The sequence below is a fragment of the Palaemon carinicauda genome, unplaced genomic scaffold (genome assembly GCF_036898095.1).
Source record: "Palaemon carinicauda isolate YSFRI2023 unplaced genomic scaffold, ASM3689809v2 scaffold269, whole genome shotgun sequence".
Lineage (NCBI taxonomy): Eukaryota > Metazoa > Arthropoda > Malacostraca > Decapoda > Palaemonidae > Palaemon > Palaemon carinicauda.
This window is the reverse complement of record NW_027170341.1, coordinates 63,201-86,277: the sequence shown is the minus strand read 5'-3', so window position 1 is coordinate 86,277 and position 23,077 is coordinate 63,201. Positions and strand designations below refer to the sequence as shown.

Below are 23,077 nucleotides of genomic sequence, written 5' to 3'. Positions count from 1 at the left end.
GTATTTAGAATATCACACAGTACATTCAGTTAACTGTCAAATCCACATTATCAAAGCACTTAGAAAACAAGTTTTCACTTGGTGTAGCTTCTTCAAGGATTCACAGATGGTCCGTCACCTGTCAAACGTGGTCCTTTATAGAACTCATTCTTTATCGAAAATTTTTGTCACAGATCAAGCTAGAACTTCTGGTTTGAAATAAACTGCATTTTCAGCAGTGCCGTGAGTATCTGACGAATCTCTCCCTTTTTCATTTTAAATTGCCAGTAATTATTAGCCATGACCTATTACGATCTCAACCTAATTTTTCAACAGCAATTATTGAGATGTTTATAAGAATCTTCCGCAGGAAATGAAAATCTTTCACCGTTCTCATGTTAACAATTTCTTGGCGCAGATTTCTGAACATCAACACCTGTCCAAGGAATAAAATAAAATGATATCATTAAAGTTTGAAGATCTTTTGCCTCTCATTAGCCTTCATTACAGATCCAGGAAATCTAAAGAGAAAACTGCATTTAAAAAAATGAAAAATAAAATGGGCAAACAAATTAGAGTGACTTCATTAAAGCTTTGAATGTACTCTGCCACAAATTAGCCATCACTACCTTAAGCATTTAATAAGCTTTATGACAGCCACTTTCTTTAACCCTTTTACCCCCAAAGGACGTACTGGTACGTTTCACAAAACTCATCCCTTTACCCCCATGGACGTACCGGCACGTCCTTGCAAAAAAATGCTATAAAAAATTTTTTTTTCATATTTTTGAAAATTTTTTGAGAAAATTCAGGCATTTTCCAAGAGAATGAGACCAACCTGACCTCTCTATGACAAAAATTAAGGCTGTTAGAGCAATTTAAAAAAAATATACTGCAAAATGTGCTGGGGAAAAAATAACCCCTTGGGGGTTAAGGGTTGGAAATTTCCAAAGAGCCTGGGGGTAAAAGGGTTAAGCTTTATGACAGCCACTTTCTTTAAAATCCGTATTTTTGTTTCGTATTTCCCAAATAACATGAGTAAGCTAATTTTAACTATATTTCTTTCCCTATTTACAGATGAACATGCATATACACCATATGTATCTGTAAATTTCATGTTTGTACAAAAATGAGTGGAAAACACCACCTTACCATTCATTCAATATGACAAATTCCAAGGACCAGGAAGAAATTGAAACTTCTGGGTAAGGTGAGATGGATATGGAGTATTTGACCTCTTTGTCACTGCCACAGACCTGAGAAAGAATAGGTTATTTTAACACTAAGATAGATGAACCTAATCCTACTCCTTATAAGATAGATCAGACAAAATAACAAATTTTGAGATAATTTGTATTTTTCCTAGCATACAAACCTGGAGCTATTTATAGTAATACCCCTGCTGCTTCCTCCGGTGCCTTGGATGACCGCGGAGGTAGCAGCAGTGGGGGATTCAGCGTTATGAAGCTTCATCTGTGGTGGATAACGGGGGAGGGTGGGGTGGGCTGTGGCACCCTAGCAGTACCAGCCGAACTCGGTTGAGTTGCCTGTCAGGCTGGGAGGAACGTAGGGAAGAGAGGTCCCCTTTTCCGTTTTTTTGTTTGATGTCGGCTACCCCCCAAAATTGGGGGAAATGCCTAGGTATATGTATATATGTACCCCTATAAATAGTGAATGGCTTGTATTTCCGCCGGAAAATAATAATATTTGTAGGCAAATAATATCGACAACCCGTACCATGAATTTTCAGTGAAAGGATATAAAGTCAATGCTGTTAGGAAAACATAGGAACACCATTATGCTTGATACGACATCTCCTTGAATTGGCCTATCTTGTATCTACAGTCTTAAGACCTAAGTCAATAAATCTACAGTCTGAAGACCTAAGAGTCTATATAACTACAGCATTACAGCCTGAGAGTCAATCGATCTACTGTCTTAAGACTAAGAGTCAATGCTTACTAATAAAACATCAAACACAATTATGCTTAATACTGCATCTCCTAGAATTGATCTGCATTGTATCTACAGTCTTAAAATGCAAGTCAGTGTATCTGCAGTCTTAAGACCAAAGAGTCCATGCTATTAGTAAAAGCATATAACACCATCATTAAAATTGCATCTACCTGAATTGACCTGTCTTGTGTCTACAGTCTAAAAACCTGAGATTCAATCTATCTAGTCTAAAGACCTGAGAAACATGTTATTAGTAAAACATATAACAATTATGCTTAATACTGCATCTCCTTGAATTGTTCCAGGAATTATATGAATTTAATTACACTCTCATTAGGAAATTTAAGGATAACCTTTTTATATGTATTTTTGGGCAGACTCCAAAATTTGAGTGCTTACAAGCAAAACCTTGGACATTTTTTAGCTATTTGCAATTTTTGGATTTTTGGGTTCTCCCATTTTTTTGCTAAGCTAAAACCCTAGTTGGAAAAGCAGGATGCTTTAGTCCCAAGGGTCCCAACTGGGAAAATAGCCCAGTAAGGAAAGGAAAAGAGGAAAAATAAAATATTTCCTACATAAACTATAAAAACTTTAACAAAACAAGGGAAAGAGGAATTAGATAGAATAATGTGCCTGAGTGTGTATTGTCAGTGGCCATAGAAAGACAGAATCTATCAAATATTTTTTATAGTGCAGATACTTGTTACAGCTTATAAGTATTGTTACCACAGCTGATATTTTTATCAATTACACAAACTTTGTGAACTCATTAAGGTTAATAAAAATACAACATTTTTCCACCCTAAAGAATCAAAGGTAAATTAAGTTAGTTCTCTTGGTGGTTCAGGAATGATAGACTTGAAATGAGAATCATATAAATATTTACTTTAGTTATATATCAGAAAAAGTCAACACTTACTTATTAAATTAGCCCTTTATTTGATGCAATTGAATGATTGACTTGCATATTCAATTTTGTGAGTGTACAGCATATCGATTTTAGGGATATGCTCTTGGAGAGAGAGAGAGAAGGTAAGATACTTCTTTAACCAAAGAAAAGTGGTCCCATGTTAAAAATACTTTTAAAAACAGTGAAGTTCATCAAAGTATGTCATTCTCAGTGATATTAACCTAGTGACAATCATCATGGAGACGGCTATCACTCAGCCTGTTACAGCAACTTTCTAGCAATCAAATCAGGAGCTAAGATTGATAATTATAGAACAGCAGTTGCCCTACAAGCTGTTCTTAACCCTTTTACCCCCAAAGGACGTACTGGTACGTTTCACAAAAGCCATCCCTTTACCCCCATGGACGTACCGGTACGTCCTTGCAAAAAAATGCTATAAAAATTTGTTTTTCAAATTTTTTGATAATTTTTTGAGAAAATTCAGGCATTTTCCAAGAGAATGAGACCAACCTGACCTCTCTATGACAAAAATTAAGGCTGTTAGAGCAATTTAAAGAAAATATACTACAAAATGTGCTGGGAAAAAAATAACCCCCTGGGGGTTAAGGGTTGGAAATTTCCAAATACTCCGGGGGTAAAAGGGTTAAAAGATCACCGGTATTGATTTTAGTTGCAATTGTTATTTCACTCTTTCCTTCTAATGTCTATTATTTAAGATTAAGACATAATGAGCAGTTAAACAATTATGTCCCCTCTGTTCACTGTTGCAGTTTCTGTTAGGACCAAATCAACTACTAGCTATATTGGAGAGATGTATTTTCTGCAACAAGAAAGGAAGAATCAAAGTAGGACGGAAACTTAGTGCTCAATTCGAACACTTGATAACAGTTGTTACTGAATCATTTCAAAGAATGGTGAAGCGATATGTAGAGATATCCAATGACTCGGACTTCAAGAAGGATTATGTATCAGCTGATTTAACTGCCCGGGATCCAAACTATCATAAATGTTGCCATACATTTCCACAAAATGACCTTGAAACTAAAGCAGGGTCATTATCACGTGAATAGAGGCAATGCATTCACTAGGCTTGTGCAGTTCATGAAGATAGAAGTTTTAACACAAACCTAATAAAAAAGTATCTTATATTGCTACAAAGAAGGAATCAAATATCCATGCTCAAAGGCACTTAGGGTCTAATAATGCAGACAAAGAAAAAAGGGCTAGTTATTTCTGCTAACAAAGACTACTCAAAACAGAACATCAAAGCTGCTGTCCTCATTCTAAGAAACAACATAAAATATCTCAGATTAACCAGCTGATGCCATTATAACAGTTGAGGTGTTGAATTAGGATGAAATGCAACCACTGGAAGAACTAGTGTAGTGGGCAAAAAATAATAACATGAATGAACGCTGCGAAAGGCTTGATGCATTGTCATCTGCTGAAGACGATGTATACAAGGGAGGTTCGACCATGAATCCATTTCAAAAGGTTGAGTAAAGCAATTGCTATCTGATCAACTTATCTTCTGGAAAACCAGCCTCACAATCAGAAAGGTTTTGAATGACAAAAGGAGTTCCTTGATGAAGTGATAAAGATCCAGCACAATTTGAGAAGCCCATCAAGAGAGGGAAATTTAGAAACTTTGCTAGCAATGCAGCAAAGTCTTCTGTCAACAAATGATAAAAAAGTGGTAAGAGCTGATATGTTCACGAGACATATTTCGCAGTCTTCTTTACTTATCCTGCCAAAAAAACCTAGACTTAAGAAAAGTTCTCTCATCCACTGTCAGTAGTTCCCCTTAGTCACTACAATGTAGATGGAACAATGATTAAAACCAGCAAGTCCAAATTGGCTAAACATCTTGAGTCATTGGCAACAACAGATATTGAACCGTTGAATATGGCAAGTGATTTGAATATTCTTGATCAGAATGATTCTAAGCTTTCCTTCTACTTACAGTGGAATTGCCAAAGCTCTCGTAGTTATGACTTGTAAAGCTACAAGCAACGAAGTGCACTTTGTGTGTAATGACTATACTCGAAGCAAAATTAAAGATCCAGCGCATCAAATTTGGGGAGACACTGACACAGTTATCAGCATCACTGGTACTAGCCAAAAATGTCTAAACCTTTTACAAAGTGCCTATCCTCATCACAGTTCAAAGATACTTTCCTTCCTTTCTTGTTCAATGAGTGGCAGTTAGATGATTATGCCGACGTACTTGGGACCAAGAAAGTAATTGTAGCTTATAAAAGAAAATGCTATGATGAGACTTATTGTAAATAAAATATTAATTATCTCATTAGAATATTTTATGTTATTAACCCTTTTACCCCCAGGCTATTTGGAAATTTCCAACCCTTAACCCACAGGGGTTAATTTTTTTCAAGCACATTTTGCAGTACTGTATATATTTTTTAAATTGCTCTAACAGCCTTAATTTTTGTCATAGAGAGGTCAGGTTGGTCTCATTCTCTTGGAAAATGCCTGAAGTTTCTCAAAAAAAATTATCAAAAATATGCAAAAAAAAAAATTAAATAGCATTTTTTTGCAAGAACGTACCGGTACGTCCATGGGGGTAAAGGGATGAGTTTTGTGAAACGTACCAGTACGTCCTTTGGGGGTAAAAGGGTTAAAGGAAAATATTTTTTCATAAAATCAGCAGAGCATGATATGGCTATGATTTTCACAACATACATACATACATACATACATACACATTTCTTTTATCTATTTATACTTAATGTATCTATCTATCTATCTATCTATATATATATATATATATATATATATATATATATATATATATATATATATATATAAAATGCACATGCAGCTATGGGGTAAGTAGACACTGCTTAGAACTTTTATGAATGCCCCCCTACAACGCAAGGTGCAGTAATAGCAAGAACACTTACGGGACATATTGTGTTATCTGACTTACCACAGAATTTCTGTTGGATTCATCATTACAAGGTGTTTTTTTTTCATTTTCTAAAGCCTTTCTGCCCTGGATAACTACCGAGGTGTTGATTGCAGTAAGATTAACCCTTTTACCCCCGGGGTATTTGGAAATTTCCAACCCTTAACCCCCAGGGGGTTATTTTTTTCCCAGCACATTTTGCAGTATATTTTTTTTAAATTGCTCTCACAGCCTTAATTTTGGTCATAGAGAGGTCAGGTTGGTCTCATTCTCTTGGAAAATGCCTGAATTTTCTCAAAAAATTATCAAAAAATATGAAAAAAAAAATTTACAGCATTTTTTTGCAAGGACGTACAGGTACGTTCATGGGGGTAAAGGGATGGCTTCTGTGAAACGTACCAGTACGTCCTTTGGGGGTAAAATGGTTAAAGGCAAAGATTATCACCAGATACCTGAAAGTTTTCAATAGTCGATTATCTGTTACAGATCTGTTTTGTTAACATATAAGATTCAGCACGAATGGGTGTGTAGAATATATTACTCAGTGAGGCTAACTTAAAAAATCATAATAATGGAAGGGGAAATTGATTGGTAAGATCTGTATGAAAATTCTTTCAGGGGAATTTTTATCATTTTTATTATATAATTATACAGTATATATAAATCCTAATACTATCTTGAGTTTATCATTATCATTATTATTATTATTATTATTATTATTATTATTATTATTATTATTATTATTATTATTACTATTATTATTACAACTAGCTAAGCTACAACCCTAGTTGGAAAAGCAAGATGCTATTAGCCCTAGGGCTCCAACAGGGAAAAATAGCCGAGGAAAGGAAAAAAGGAAATAAACAAACTACTGCTGTAGGAAAAGTAATAAACAATTAAAATAAAATGTTTTAAGAACAGTAACACCATTAAAACATCTTTTATATAAAAAATATAAAATGAGACTTATGTCAGCCTGTTCAATATAAAAAAAAATTTGCTGCAAGTTTGAACTTTTGAATTTCTATTGATTCAACTATTCAATTAAGATCATTCCACAACATTGCCAAAGCTGGAATAAAACTTCTACAATACTTTGTAGTATTGAGCCTCATGGTGGAGAAGGCCTGTATATTAGAATTAACCCTTTTACCCCCGGGGTATTTGGAAATTTCCAACCCTTAACCCCCAAGGGGTTATTTTTTTCCCAGCACATTTTGCAGTATATTTTTTTTAAATTGCTCTAACAGCCTAATTTTTGTCATAGAGAGGTCAGGTTGGTCTCATTCTCTTGGAAAATGCCTGAATTTTCTCAAAAAATTATCAAAAAATATGAAAAACAAATTTTTTATGGCATTTTTTTGCAAGGACGTACCAGTACGTCCATGGGGGTAAAGGGATGGCTTTTGTGAAACGTACCAGTACGTCCTTTGGGGGTAAAAGGGTTAACATATAATGTCAAAAAATATTCTCTATCTTAAGTAAACCCTTCAGTTAGTGATACCTTTGAAGTGTCCTAATTACCTAAAAACTGATGCTCAAAATTCACAAACTTACCAAGCCATCAATTTGGTATAGAATGTGGAGTCTTCTTGTAAATCCTGACTCCGATGTATCGAAGCATTCGTAACTGATCTAGCGTCCACAAGACTCGCGGAGTCTTATCGAAGCATTCGTAACTGATCCAGCGTCCACAAGACTCGCGGAGTCTTCTTGTAAATCCTGGCTCCGATGTATCGAAGCATTCGTAACTGATCCAGCGTCCACAAGACTCACAGAGTCTTCTTGTAAATCCTGACCTTTTTGTAAATCCTTACTCCGATGTATTGAAGCATCGTTAACTGATCCAGCGTCCACAAGACTCGCGGAGTCTTCTTCTAAATCCTGGCTCCGATGTATCGAAGCATTCGTAACTGATCCAGCGTCCACAAGACTCGCGGAGTCTTCTTCTAAATCCTGGCTCCGATGTATCGAAGCATTCGTAACTGATCCAGCGTCCACAAGACTCGCGGAGTCTTCTTCTAAATCCTGGCTCCGATGTATCGAAGCATTCGTAACTGATCCAGCGTCCACAAGACTCGCGGAGTCTTCTTGTAAATCCTGGCTCCGATGTATCGAAGCATTCGTAACTGATTCAGCGTCCACAAGACTCACGGAGTCTTCTTGTAAATCCTGACCTTTTTGTAAATCCTTACTCCGATGTATTGAAGCATCGTTAACTGATCCAGCGTCCACAAGACTCGCGGAGTCTTCTTCTAAATCCTGGCTCCGATGTATCGAAGCATTCGTAACTGATCCAGCGTCCACAAGACTCGCGGAGTCTTCTTCTAAATCCTGGCTCCGATGTATTGAAGCATTCGTAACTGATCCAGCGTCCACAAGACTCGCGGAGTCTTCTTGTAAATCCTGGCTCCGATGTATCGAAGCATTCGTAACTGATTCAGCGTCCACAAGACTCACGGAGTCTTCTTGTAAATCCTGACCTTTTTGTAAATCCTTACTCCGATGTATTGAAGCATCGTTAACTGATCCAGCGTCCACAAGACTCGCGGAGTCTTCTTGTAAATCTTGGCTCCGATGTATCGAAGCATTCGTAACTGATCCAGCGTTCACAAGACTCGCGGAGTCTTCTTCTAAATCCTGGCTCCGATGTATCGAAGCATTCGTAACTGATCCAGCGTCCACAAGACTCGCGGAGTCTTCTTGTAAATCCTGGCTCCGATGTATCGAAGCATTCGTAACTGATCCAGCGTCCACAAGACTCGCGGATTCTTCTTCTAAATCCTGGCTCCGATGTATCGAAGCATTCGTAACTGATCCAGCATCCACAAGACTCGCGGAGTCTTCTTGTAAATCCTGGCTCCGATGTATCGAAGCATTCGTAACTGATCCAGCGTCCACAAGACTCACGGAGTCTTCTTTTAAATCCTGACCTTTTTTTAAATCCTTACTCCGATGTATTGAAGCATCGTTAACTGATCCAGCGTCCACAAGGCTTGTGGAGTCTTTTTGTCAATCCAGGCTCCTATGTATTGTAGCATCTTCAACTGATTCAGCGTCCTGGTTGGCAGTTTTGTGAGCAGCATATCTATTTAGTCATTTCAATACAAAATTGATTCGATACAACCCAAGTTACTAAGTAACGTTTTGATTATTATAACTGGATTCGTTGAACTTAGAGAGATTTTTCAATATACTTGCGATATAATGATGAGGCTACATTTGAATACATGAAAAATTTACTTTCTGGAAAAAGCAAATAGCATGTGTACTTTGAGGTATCTTGTACTCAACAACTTGATTTACTCAGTAATCTTACTATTCCATTACAGTACTATGATCAATATACTTGATCATCTCTGGTTTCAGATATGAAGCAAAGTTTTTTTCTTTAAGGAGAATTGATATTTCAAAAGGTAGTTAACGTTATTTTGTAACCGCATTTTAATTGAAAAAAAAAAATAAACTAACTTTAAAGGGATTTGATATCTCGAAAGGTAGTTAACTTTACTTTTTAACTACCATTGGGTTCTTCTGTAACTACTGCTTTGCTTTTAGCTTATCTTTGAAATGGAGTTGGTTTAGTTAACTGTTGCTGTGTAATTTATTTTACAAAAAAGTTGCTTTTTAAATATGACAAATTTGGAGATAATTTGTATTTTTCCAAACAAATAACAGAAGCTTTGTTGGTATGCGAACAAACTAAGTTTATTGGCCCGAATACCGTATCTGAATTTAGCGGTCTGAAAGAGACTGTAATAGGCAACATTATCAATTTTAAGGTTCTATCGACCTAATTTTACTTCACTTTTTCTAGAACTAACTTGAGTTGTATTGAATCAACTTCAATGATGTACTGAAATGACTGATAACGTCCGTATTAGGTCTTGAAGTGATGCCTCGTCTGTAGAGAAATAAATTTACATTAATTTCTTATAAGATTAATTATCACACAAATGTTCCTGTAATGAATTTAGCCTCTTATACAAGAAAGTTTAAAGTATTATTATCATCATCATCATCATCATCATCATCATCATCATTACTGTATAGGATCTTTTGAAAACATAGCACATCTTTAGCAAGTCTATCAGTAAATGAAAAGTAGAATACTGTACTTAAAAATTAAGAGAATTATGTCACGAGATAACTAACTTTTAACAACACATATCATCCCTTTTCAAAGATAAAAAAAGTCAACAAATAACGTTAATCAATTAAAATTACAAATACTTCTAAAACAAAGCATAAATCGTACAAATTTATGAAACTAACAAATAAAACACTGAACTTCACCTTCAGAAACCGTAAAGTCAAAATCAGGAGACAATACTTTAAGTGATTTCAAGAAAAAAAACAGCCCAACTCTTTACTAGTAACACTACTACTTCACATTGAAATCAATTTCATTCAGTAAAAGTACCAACTAGAAGGGCACTCCGTAGAGCGCAGACCTCCACCTCAGCAGCTTATTTCTTGACCTTGAATTTGACCTTTGACCTAAAATGTCATAATTGGTGTGAATTTTCATACACTTAAATATGAACCAAGTTTGAAGTCTCTGTGACAACGATGTCCAATCTTATGGCTGATTACGTGAATTGGACATTTTGCTTGACCGTAACCTTGACCTTCCAAAATTTTATAATTTCCAGCTTTTTACATAGCAGTTAATCCCTGCAGGTTTCATTACTCTACCAATAAAATTGTGGCTGGGAAACTGTTCACAAACAAACACAAACAGGGGGTAAAATATAACCAACTTTGTTGGCGAAGGTAAAAACAAATTCCATTAATTTCTTCCCCAAGCCTCCTTTATAAAAATGAGAAATGCAGCCCGATAAAGAGAGCAACTTAACTTATGCAAACTTCCTTCTCCAAATGTTTTCAATTCAACACCACTGGCTAGTCAATGGCAACGTGTTTGCTTAGCATTCGCATAGCAGCAGACAGATCCCAGCCCCTGGACCGTGAGTTTAAGCTGTTTACTGGGGAGGCCACTGATGTGCTTGGGCACCACAGTGGAGGGTTGGGCTTGCCCGGTTGACATTATGGAGAGCATCTATTCGGATGAAACTGGAACTGAACCCAGACACCTATAACCTCTTAACACCGACATAGTAGGTCAGCTCTTGCCCTCATCCCACAGGGATGACGTGGCTGATAAAACCAAATAAGTCACAAAACTAGAGAGAAGTCTCTTTACTTAAGCTTGAACACTAGATATGAATAGGAATAGACCTTCTCCCGGTTGTATTTTCAATCAAAATCCTGCTGATTTTAAGGTGAAATTCTTTTTATTTTCATCCTGGCACCAGCCTTCCACTCTAGTCATTGGAACAAATAACATGATTATGATTATTATCATCATTATTATTATTATATTATTTTCATTATTATTATTACAAGCTAAACTACAACCCTAGTTCAAAAAGGAAGTTCCTATAAGGGCAAGGGCTCCAACAAACAAGCAAAAATAGCCCAGTAAGGAAAGGAAACAAGGAAATAAACAACTACAAGAGAATAATAATCAACCAAAATAAAAGTTCAAGAACAGTAACAACTTTAAATTAGATCCTTCACATATAAACTATAAAATCTTAAAAAAAAAAAAAAAAACAGAGGATGAGAAATAAGATATAACAGCATGTCCAAGTGTACCCCCAAGCAAGAGAACTCTAATCCAAGACAGTGGAAGGCCATGATACAGAGGCTATGACACTACCCAAGACACCTTGTTTTAGCGACACTCATCGACTTTTTAAGCAGGGCCCATAAACATGTAAGAAGACCAATGTATAAAGTTGAATGAAATTCAAAACAGTTATAAGTAGGAAGAAACCTCAACGAAATCCTACGATAGCAAAGGGAACTAGAGGTTAGGGTTAATTCGGTCGACCTTTTGTTCTACCTTGACCTTTAACCTAGGACTTCCAAGTCTAAATCACTAACACATTTCAACAATTAATTCTTGAAAGTTTTACAACTCTGAGTAAAATTGAGGGCCAGGAAGCTTTTCACAAACAGACAGACAAACATTGGGGAAAAATATAACCTCTCCTACTTCGTCGGCAGAGGCACTTACAATAAACAAGACAAAGTTTGACTATGATAAGCCTTGGATAAACCACATCCTAGGTAGTAGGTTGGCCAGGGCACCGGCCACCCGTTGAGATACTACACTTAAGTGATTCCTAACATTTCTCTCCCCATGGTACTTATACGTAACTCCTATCAATCGGTTTCAAAGGACTAATCTTCCACAAACGGTAAAAGAAGGGCAGCGCCCTTTTTACCTTCCAACCGGCAGTGTGCTCTAAGTTCAATAAATGCATGGATCCAATGTTGGCACTAAGAGAGGAATGTGAAGGAATAACTTCAAGTTCTCCTTCTATCGACAGTATGCAATGAAGCTTCATCCCTAAAATACGATGTTATCGTCATCACTACTAAACACAGCGAGGCAATAAACAGCAACAGAAAAAAAAAAAAATAGTGTATCGGCAGGTTACACAGAAATTGTCAGTCGACTAAATTTCTCAGGAAATCTGCCAAACCTTTCATCTTCCTTAAATTCCCTGGCACACAATTGCTAACCATAAACGAGATGGAAAAAAATTAAAACAGCCAGTTGACGGCACCAGGTGTAAAGTACATAATGTCCTCAACTTACAAACTTAATTAGTTCCAAGAAGCTGTACTGTAAGTCGAATTGTTTGCAAGCCAAATTTCGTTACATTTTGGCCTAGGGTTGGCCTAACCTGAATACCAAGCCTATAATTTCCAGCTAAAAAAAGTCAACAAATAGTCGGGTTTCATATGAAATAGATCAGGTTATTAGAAATGCTGTTTTTCTACTGTATTAAATTATATAATATTGTTTTATTACAGATATTTCTTTATATTATCTTTCTTATTTTTAGTTAGATTTGTGTTTGCATCTCTGGATACTTGCAAGTCAAATGTTTCTAAGTTGAGGACAAAACCTTGATATAAATTTTAACTACTGAAGTTCCAACCAAGCTGAAAGTTAACTACTATCCCTTTCACCCCCAAAAGAACGTACCGGTACGTTCTTGCAAAACACAGTTAATTACATGTTTTTACATATTTTTGATAATTTTATGAGAAACTTTAGGCATTTTCCAAAAGAATGAGACCAACCTGACCTCTCTAGGACAAAAATTAAGCCTGTTAGAGCAATTTAAAAAAATTATATAGCAAAATGTGCTCGAAATTTAACATTATGGTGGGGGTAAAAGGAAGGACGAGGGTGTACATTTGCGCAGAAGCATATGAATGCATGTATTTATGGACATGTGGATACGAGCATTTTAGTTTGCAAGCGAGCTTCCAGAAAGAATGAAACTCGTAAACCGTGGTACCATTGTAATTGGAAAACTATGGAAAAATGTCCCTGAACTGCATGAAATTTATGACTTTGTGCCCTATGGCCAAGCGATGAAGGCAGAAGGTCATTTCGCGCCAATGTATGACTGAAGGGAAACAACCGCAGCTACAGTTCTCTTGCTTGAGGGTACACTCGGGTACACTTCTATCTTATTTCTCATCCTCTTGTTTTGCTAAAGTTTTATAGTTTATATTTATATTTCAATGTACAGTAGTTACTGTTCTTAAAATATTTTAATTTTCCTTGTTTCCTTTCCTCACTGGGCTATTATCCCTGTTGGAGCCCCTGCTTTTTCAACTCGGGTTGTAGTTTAGCAAAGTAATAAAAATAATAATAATACACCATGAAGTAAAAATATTATGAAAAAAGATAGTGGGGGAAAAAACAGACATAACTGATGTAGATTGATTAATCTGCCTAACCTAACTTTAGCAAAGCATTTCTGTACAGTAGTCGAACAAATATGTCAAATTCGGAGATAATTTTTATTTTTCCCTAACTAATACAACCCTGGTGTTATACATGAATATTCTTTCAGCGGCAGCTGGAGATAGCTATTAGACTACAATTGCGAGGTGCCAGGGGGTGGCTGAGGGGTACCCAGCCGCCTCTATATATACTCTCACATCTGTGAGACGTCACTTTTATTACAGGCAGGACTAATGGAAGACAGGTGATGGTGGGCCAATTTATATAACACCAGGCTCGTATTAGTTAGAGAAAAATACAAATTATCTCTGAATTTGTCATTTGTTCCCATACTAACAAACCTTCTGTTATTTAGATGGATGACTCACTCTTAGGTGGGTGGAAGCCTTGATCTTGCATGGGCATTAACCAGGTTTTACCTAGTACTGTACAGTATATGTCTTTGGGCTAGGGAAAACTTTGACACCTCGTTGAAATATAAAAAGTGAGTGTATTCGCAGCCTCTACAATTTAGTAAAATAAGAGGTTATTATTTGTATGAACGTCTGAGTTTTAAACAGGAAAAAACAACAAGACGCATCACATCACTCCCTCGCAGAAAGCAATGGGAACGTGGACAGTATAAAAACTCTATGACTTAAACCAGGCAAGACAAGGGAAGTGATAATTACCTGCAGAGGTTGAAGCCAGCTTGCATAGGGATCCATGGCGCTGTACCCAAAGAGGGGAAGATGAAGGAAGGAAAGCCAGACATTCTCCTCATTCATCCCAATCTTAACCCGGAAAACCAATGCTATCAACTAACTGCTACTTGCTACTTGTCCATCAAGGAGCTTGAGGTATCTTAAACCCCTTGTTGAGCAGCCACCTCAGGACCGATAGTAAACGTATCGAGCCTCCTGTGGGTCACATCTTTGAGGTAATGGGCTGTGAATGTGGTTTGTCTTTTCCCCACACCTGTTTGGAGAACCTGCAACATGGAAAAGTTGCGTTTGAACGCCAGGGAAGTACTGATTCCCCTGACCTCACGGGCTCTAGGTCGACGAGCTTGATAAGGATACGGAGCCAAGCCTCTTTCGATCACTTGGCAAATCCAGGAGGATACTCTCCCTCACCTAACAATCAACGATGTTAGTCAGCGCCGTGTTGCTGCAATGCATTAAAGATAGTATCTCAAACTCCTCACTGGGCAAAGTAACAACTGATCTGGGTCGTTGGTTACATAACGAAGACTTGCAATCTGAAAGGGCCCGAATCTATGGCTCAGCATCCCCAGTTTTGAGTCTTAGCAATAAACTCAGGGACAAAGCCGAGCGTCTCTTCCCACCATCCCCTTGAATGGGCGATGTCATATGAGAGGCCATGAAGTTCACCGACTCTCTTTGGCGAGGTTAAAGCAAGCAGGAATGCCGTCTTCAAAGCCAGATTTCGGTCAGTTGCATGGCGTAGTGGTTCATAGGGAGGTCCTTTTAGAGACCTCAAGACACGAACCACGTTCCATGGAGGAGGCCTGATCTCTGACTGGGGGCAAGTGATCTTATAACTCCGTATGTGTAAAAAGAAAGCTCCAACGAAGAGGAAATGTTGACTCCTATAGGCTTGAAGGCAAGGCTTATGGCTGAGCGATAGCCTTTCACCACCGATACAGAAAGGAGCTTTTCCTACAGAAGGTATACAAAAAAACTCCGGTATTACTGGAAAAGTGGCATCGAGTGTAGAGCTATTCCTTCCATGACACCAACCACAGACGACTCTCCATTTAGTCTGGTAGACCAAGGTTGAGGACCTGAGCAAGTGTCAGGACATTGGTTCTGCAACTTGTCATGAAAACCCCTTCTGAGAGAGGACACGCTGGATAGTCTCCACGCCTGAAGTCGTACCGACTGCACAGTCTTGTGGAAGATGTCCGCATGTGGCTGTTTGAGTAGATCTGGTCATGGAGGGAGTTCTCTCGGTCAATCTACGAGAAGTTGCAGGAGGTCTGGGAACCAATCTGCATGATGCCATAACGGAGCTACAAGGATCATCATTAGATCTTTGGATGCTCTTGTTTTGTTGAGCAGTCTTCTCATCAAACAAAACGGGGGGAAAGGCGTACACGTCGATGTTGTCCCACCGTTATTGGAAGGCATCTTACCATAGAGCCTGAGGGTCCGGGACTGGAGAACAGTACAGTGGAAGCTTGATGTTCAGAGATGTTGCGAACAGGTCTACAGTCAGGGAACCCCACAATGTTAGGACTTTGTTCGCTATCTGACGATTCAAAGAACATTTGGAGCCTACTATCTGAGGCGCTCTGCTCAAATTGTCTGCGAGTACATTCCTCTTGCCGGCAATGAAGCGAGCTGATAGAGCCACTGAATGTTCTTCTGACCATCTGAGGATCTTTACTGCAATATGGCATAGAGGCTGCAAAAAGGTACTGCTCTGTTTGTTTATGTAAGCCACTACTATAGAGTTGTCGCTTATCAACACCACACAGTGACCTGCCAGTAACTATTTGAACTGATGAAGAGCTAGGTGGGCTGCTCTCATCTCTACAAGATTTATGTGCTGGTACCTTTCTGATTCTGACCAAAGGCCAGTGCAGCAGGTGAGCCCCCCACCCTTCTTTTGATGCATCTGTGAAGAGCATCAAATCCGGGGGGGGGGGGGGGGGGGGGGGGGGACAAGCTGACCTTGTCAAAGGTTTTCGTCTACCATCCACCAATTCAAATCCGTCACCTGATCCTGAGTTAAAGGAACTCCGGTGTCCAGTGGGTCGGAGTGTTGGTTCCACGCGGACTTCAGTTGCCACAGCATGGATCTACCCTGAGGCGTCCGTTTGGAACAAGACGGATGAGAGAGGTTAGGTGGACTAACAGATTCAGCCAACGAGAGGGCGGGAGAACTTCTGTCCTGAGGAAGGGAGCAGCCACTTCCTTCAGCCTGTGTACTCTTTTGTCTATGATCATTCTGAGGTATACTAGTTTCTGTGAAGGTTGCACTGATGACTTTTCATGATTTATCAGGACCCCCAGATCATGACAAAACTCGAGAAGCATATCTCGGTGACGAAGAAGGGTCGTCTCAGAGTCAGCTATGATCAGCCTGTCATCCAGATATCTGAGAAGATGAATGCTATACCTGTGAGCCCAAAAATGACACTAGGGCGAACACTCTGGTAAAAACCTGAGGGGCTGTCACGAGACCAAAGTATAGAACCTTCAACTGGTATGTCTTGCCTTTGTGAATGAACTTTAGATACTTCCTTGAAAACGGATGTATTAGAATCTGGAAGTAAGCGTCCTTCAGATCTAGTGTGCAAATGAAGTCCCTTGAAGGTACCGCTTGGATGACCATGTCTGCTGTCTCCATTCGGAACTGAGTCTGTTAGACAAACTTGTTCAGAGGGGAGAGATCGATGACTGGTCTCTAGCCTCCAGTCGTCTTTTCACCAGAAAAATCAGACGTAAAAGCGTGGATACCTGTCCAATACCTCTTGGAAAGCACCGTTCTGCAACATGGTCTGGACTTCAGCCCTGAGGGCCAGCTCCTTTGCGAATCCTTTCACATAGAAGCCTAGATGCGCTGGATCCTGAGTCAGAGGAGGGAGAGATTGCATGAACGGGACGCGATACTCTAGGGCGATTACATCAACCGTCCAGAAATCTGCACCATGAAGCTGCCACCTCTGACAGCAGCGCTGTAGGCATCCTAACACAGGTGGTAGGTGATGAGGAAGGCCATTCTTGGTGGGAGTGGCCACCTCGGCCACTTCCCTTACCTCCCTTCTTTCCTCAGAAAGACTTGGACCATTTCTGTCCCTTGGACTGAAAGGGACGTTTAGACACCTTAGAAGGCCCCTAGAACCTAGCAGTTGACTGGTTAGAGGAAGGTGCTTGCCGACTCTGAGAAGACCAGGAAGGTCTACCATAGGACCGAGATGTCATAGCTCTTTGGAGGAGAGAATCGTTGTACGATTTCCTCCATCGCTAAGCAGCCCCCTTTCCTCCAGAACAAAGAGAGAAGAATCATCGAGAGTGGAACTCCTTAACTGAGAGACCTCCACTTTCAGCACTTGCTTATAGAACCGACCTATGACGTTATCCCTCCTCTTGAGTATGGCGTTCGCCCACAGGTTGACAACGTGGTGCAATAGGAACTCAAGAGTCCGGGTACCTGACATTAGGAAGGACTCCAATGTCTTCCTGGCCGACTGCTTCGACAAGTCATGGGATCCCAACCATAGATCCAGCAACGAAGCAGCTGCATGGCATACCTCACGCCTCTCTCTATGTTTAGGAGCTCTACCGCCGACAAAGAGGTCATCAGAGAGAGGGTTTGAGTGGAAACTCCCTTCATTAGGGACTCTACCTAAGGGTTGAGAGTCATGGTGGAATGCGGTTCCCCTTCGATCTCGTAGTTCTTCATTTGTAACACAAAAGGACGTGGTAGAGACCAAGAGGAGGACCCTGCCCTCAAGGAGCTAGAAGTTCCAGCTAGCTGGGAGATAGCTTTCCTTTTGGCAGCTGTTAGACCTTTGGACCAGGGCAAAACTGCACTGGACATAGAAGGCTTCTCGGTCTCGAATAATTCATCGAGCACCATATCCTGCCCTTCCTGGATGGTGGAACCAGGAGTAGACAACCTGTTAATGGCCCTCATACAGGCGAGGACCTGCCAAAAGGTATGTTTCGACTCTTTTCTCTCCTGTTCGGACTGGCCACCTTTTGAAGATTCTCATCCTACGAGTCTAAGAGGTAGTACACCTCCTGGCTCACATCCAGAGCCTGGGTTAGCTTCCCTTGGCAAGGACTTCTTCGGTTTTGTCTTGGAGTCCTTCAATTCCCTTCCCACGGGGTGATCCTCCACGTTCTTAGGAAGGGGAACCTGCGAGGCCTTCGAGGACTTAGACAAAGCCTTGGCAGTAGGAGCTGGAGACTATTTCTCTGGAAGAGGAACAGAAACCGGACGCTGATCTGGAGGCACTACCTCAATATCTTGAGGGTTAAAGGGATGGATTGCGATCTTCCTGGGCGAGCCTAATGTATGTCCTTACTCGTCCTAGGGTGCATGATGTCAGCGCAAGGTGGAGTTATGCCTCTCACCTGCCTCCTCTGCTTCTTCGTAATGACTTCCTTTACCTTCACTAGCATGAAAGGCAAGTTAGCCATATAAAAATCAGCAGGGGCTTGGCCTTCAGCACGCGATCAGGGTGGAGGTGATCTGCGAGCTTTCTCTGCCATCGATCTCCTTCTAGGGTTCTGACTCCCAACTGACGAGCTCGACGAGGGTTCTAGAAGTATCCTTGGGGTAGCCCTGACTGGAACAGTAGGGGGTTGTGGCAGTGGAGGTGCAAACTTCAGAGCGTTCAGGATATTGACCATGCAGGTCGAAGCCCAAGGAGGAAGCTCTGAATCCCTAGATCCACCCTGAAAGCCCATAGACGAGTGTCTCTTGGGTGAAACCCTAGAAGGATTGCCAGTTGACTGAGGAGATAACCTCTGAGGCAGAGGAAAACATTCCTTCGGACACGGAGGAAGGTTCAGACTATTAGGAACATTTGCAAACCTATTAGGAGGCTCCTTGAACCCTTCTGGGAAGGGTGTTGATCTTCCGCCGGAGGTGGAAGACACAGTAGGATGAGATGAAGGTGTTGGATCCGCACTTGCTCGCAATTCAGACACATCTACTCTAGCATTGCTGGCAAAATTCGGCAATTTGCTCATGAAATTGCGAGATTCATGTGCAAAACCGCGAACTTCACGCATCAACGTATATGTTTCGTGAGCAGAAGTGCTCGCAACAGGAGCATCGTCCTCGCGAGCGTTAAGAAGACCTGCTTCTGATACAAATTTAAAGATGCCACTAGAAGTGTACGACACATCATGTCCAACGATCTTGGCAAGGATGAACCTGCCATCCTCACTCCGAACCTCAAACAGATATCTATTTCTTTTGGTGCTATAAGTGGGGCATTCAGTCAACAAATGCCTCACTGTCAAGGGTATCAAACAGTCGTCGCAATATGGTTGGTGTTGGTCAACCAGCAGAAACTCGTGTGTCATCCGAGTGTGACCAATGCGGAGACAACAAAGAGTAGTCTCCCATTTTCGGGGCATCCCAATATACCTCCAAGGGGATATAACAATCGCAATTTCTCTCATCTTATTTTCGGTTAAATTATCCCAATGCTTTTGCCAATTGTTATAAATAGAATTCTTAATTGCTGGTAGAAAAAATTACAGAAAATGGGATACCTTCTCGGTAGCAACTCGGCTGCGGCACTCTTTGCCAGTGAATCTGCCTCTTCATTTCCAGAAACACCTACGTGTGCTGGAACCCAGCAAAATCAAACTGTTATACCTTTTCGGCCAATAATTTTAAGCCAATCTAAAATCTTTAAAACTAAAGGGTTACAAGAATTAAAACCTTCTAAAGCTTAGGACACTTCTTGAATCACTATAAATGGTAAAATTGCCTTCCTCCCTCAACGCTATTTTCTCAATAGCGGTTAGTATGCCATATAATTCAGCAGTAAATATGGAAGATATTGGAGAGTGTACTTCTACAAATAAAAGAATTACTATACAGTATACTCCAAATCCAACGCCAGCATCAGATTTGGAGCCATCAGCATATATAAAAGTTGATTCCCTATGTCACAGAATTTAAATTAAAAAAGAAAGCAAACAGTAACGAGACGAATGCTGGCACAAAACTGTTGATCTGTGCCTTCGAAGCTCTGAATTGCTTGATCCGCAACAACTACGCATTGCTGATCTGTCATATTGCTGAGTCCTATCCTTTTCCCACAGGTCTTGGCTATGGAGATGAGACAGCAAACGGATGGTATCCCATCTGGGTCCTGCCACACATGAGGAGAAAGTATGGCCAAAAAATCAGAAGAGATTCAGTAGAGCTAGAGAGTACCGTCCCGTCGTCTGAGGCCAATCCGGGCCTTGCAAACATCCTTTTTGCATAATGTAGTTTATTCTAGCTGTCTAACTTCCCGCTGCATCCATCACAGTAGCCAGACCCTAAAAATTTGTGATTTTTGTTGTACCGTTAAGGAGCACTTAGAAGATTTTCATTGATTGATTGATTTGAAGTTCTCTGGCATCCTGACTAGAAGATTTTGAACTTGAATTCAATTTGTAATGTGTGATTTTAAACATTTTCAAGATAATTCAACGCTATCGTAACTGATAATTGATGGGCTCAGTTAGAATGTGAATTGATTTTTGTTAAATATACAAACTGTAGAAAAAGTTACAGAGTAACTTCTGTCATTAACCTCGTTTACAATATTTTTATGCCTCAAGCCACAGTTACCACACCGCCACGTGACAAAAAGTGGTGACGTGTATGGGATATCTTTTGCAACAATTTGATTGAAAAGACTACAAAATGAGCACTCCGGAAGAACAACAAGAGAAAGTTATGATCACGATCCAGAACAACATCGGAGGAATACAATAATTTTATAGGGCCCGAAGGAGAAATTATTTTTCCATGAACAACCGCTGGCATGGAATGACCAGAATCACAGGGAGTTTTTGGCAACATTTTTTTCACATCATGAAGATGGATTCGAATCCCAGCCAAGAAGAGACGGATGGTCAAGCGAAGATGGATTCGAACCCCAGCCAAGAAGAGACGGACGAGTGAATCAATACGGTACGTTTCCCCCATTGACAGAATATGTACCCGTTTTCGAGGACCTGGTGCTGGAGGAAGGACGCATGTTCCTTTCAATTGAAACTTTTCTAAGTACCATAGAGGCCGCGACATCAGAAAGATGCTGGTCGGAACGTCAGAAGATCGTCTTGGCAAAGCAAAGAATTCAGGAGATGCACATCGAAAAACGAGGAAGGATCCGGAATTCATCAACCAAACATCGTGGGGAACGTTGAGATGGCACCTGCAAAAAGATTATGCCTGAGTACCGCCAGTTTATACAATCACTTATGTAACTATGAGCTGACAAGAAAACAAGCCGAGTCGCACTTTAAATTTTTCACAAGAATTGCCGCAGAGTTGGAAGATTTTTTGGATGCCCATGAGGCCTAGGAGGACAATGAAGATGCTTGGTTAAGGAAAACAATGATATTCCAACTTCCTACGTATACGTGGGGCACACTGTATCAGCCCATGCCCATAGAGGGGGCCATGGAGAATGTGCGAACCTTGATGTCGGGTACACACACCGAACGGGAGGGAGGAAAACCCCGTTCCGAAGGACATAAGCAACAATAGCAGGCCCAGTCAACGTCATTCTCATCAAGTCAAATTGTCCGGAAGCGGTCCGAGTGTCAAGAAGAAAACCTCGGCCCAAGGGGCGAAATATAAGTCGCAAACACAGAAGAAACTGCAGTGTTTTAACTGCGGAAAGTGGGGTCATTATGCCCGCCAATGTAAATCGGCTCGAACCCCCGACACGGGAGCAACAGCAACACCATTAGCCATCGAAGGACCAACCCCCATGGTTGGAGCACCACCCTACTACCCTCAACCCACGGTTGGTTTTCTGTAAGCCTTCCCAAGGTGGAGACCCCCATCATTGCATCCGCCACCGCTTGCGGCATGGCAGAGGCCGCCCGCCCAAGGAAAACCCCGAGCGGTGACAGCGGCGTCAAGGATGACCCAAAACCCCACGCGGTGACAGTGGCGTCAAGGATGACCCAATAGTAAGAAGACTGAAGACAGCGCCCCAGCAGCCTGTTATCAAACTTAAGTTCCCATCAGGTTATAAAAACTGAGTCGTCAGTAAGCGCCTGGTCGCGGCGTAGATATCATCTCGCCGCTCTCTCTCACTTATCCCGTCCGATCCGCCTTGTGTACCACGTATTCTTTTGTGTTCCCCATCCCTTGTGCACCACGTGTTCCCTTTGTGTTCCTTATCCTTTCCTTGTGTATTTGTGTTGCTTGCGCGTTCCGTTCTTCCTTAATTATGGAATCTCAGCGTCGTTGTCCCGGGCCCAAAGCTGTTAAGTCTTGTGGGTCCTGGATCTCCAGGACGGATGTCGACCTGCACACGCTGTGCGCCTCATGTAGGGGTAATAAGTGCTCCCCTTCCTCCACGTGTCCGGAATGCGAGTCCTGGCCGGAGCTACAGGGGACCTTGTTTGCCACTAAAAAGAAGGCGGGCCTCACCTCGCCATTGACGTCGCCCTCAGCGTCCTCGGAGAGGTTCTCCTTCACCTTCCCCTAAGCAGAGTAGGGGACGAGTTCTGTTGCGGGGAAACTGCCCATTGCCGTTCCCCATGAGTCTGATATAGAGGAATCTGTATGTGTGGGGCCTACGCAGACGAGTGGGGGGTCTGCTAGTGTGGCGGAAGTGTGTGCCGTGCCGAAGAGACACTGGGCAAGGTAGCGGAAGCGACTCCAGTGGCCACCGAGGCAGGCACTAGAGCGGCAGCTGTCCTGCTCGACCCGCAAGGGAGAAAAGCCACTCTGACAAACTTCCTCCTGGAAGAAC

The 23,077-nt window shown here is 40.8% G+C and overlaps 1 protein-coding gene across 1 annotated transcript; it reads right to left on the bottom strand.

Annotated features, from left to right (window-relative positions):
* Window positions 1-1,146: 1,146 nt before the first annotated feature.
* On the bottom strand, window positions 1,147-19,367 carry LOC137636300 (clumping factor A-like). The gene is made up of 4 exons (XM_068368725.1): window positions 19,168-19,367; window positions 9,599-9,678; window positions 7,332-8,779; window positions 1,147-1,235 (listed from the first exon to the last, which is right to left on the bottom strand). Exons 1-3 carry the CDS (start codon window positions 19,365-19,367, stop codon window positions 7,410-7,412), a joined length of 1,650 nt encoding a protein of 549 aa, XP_068224826.1. The 3' UTR covers window positions 1,147-1,235; window positions 7,332-7,409.
* Window positions 19,368-23,077: the final 3,710 nt, after the last annotated feature.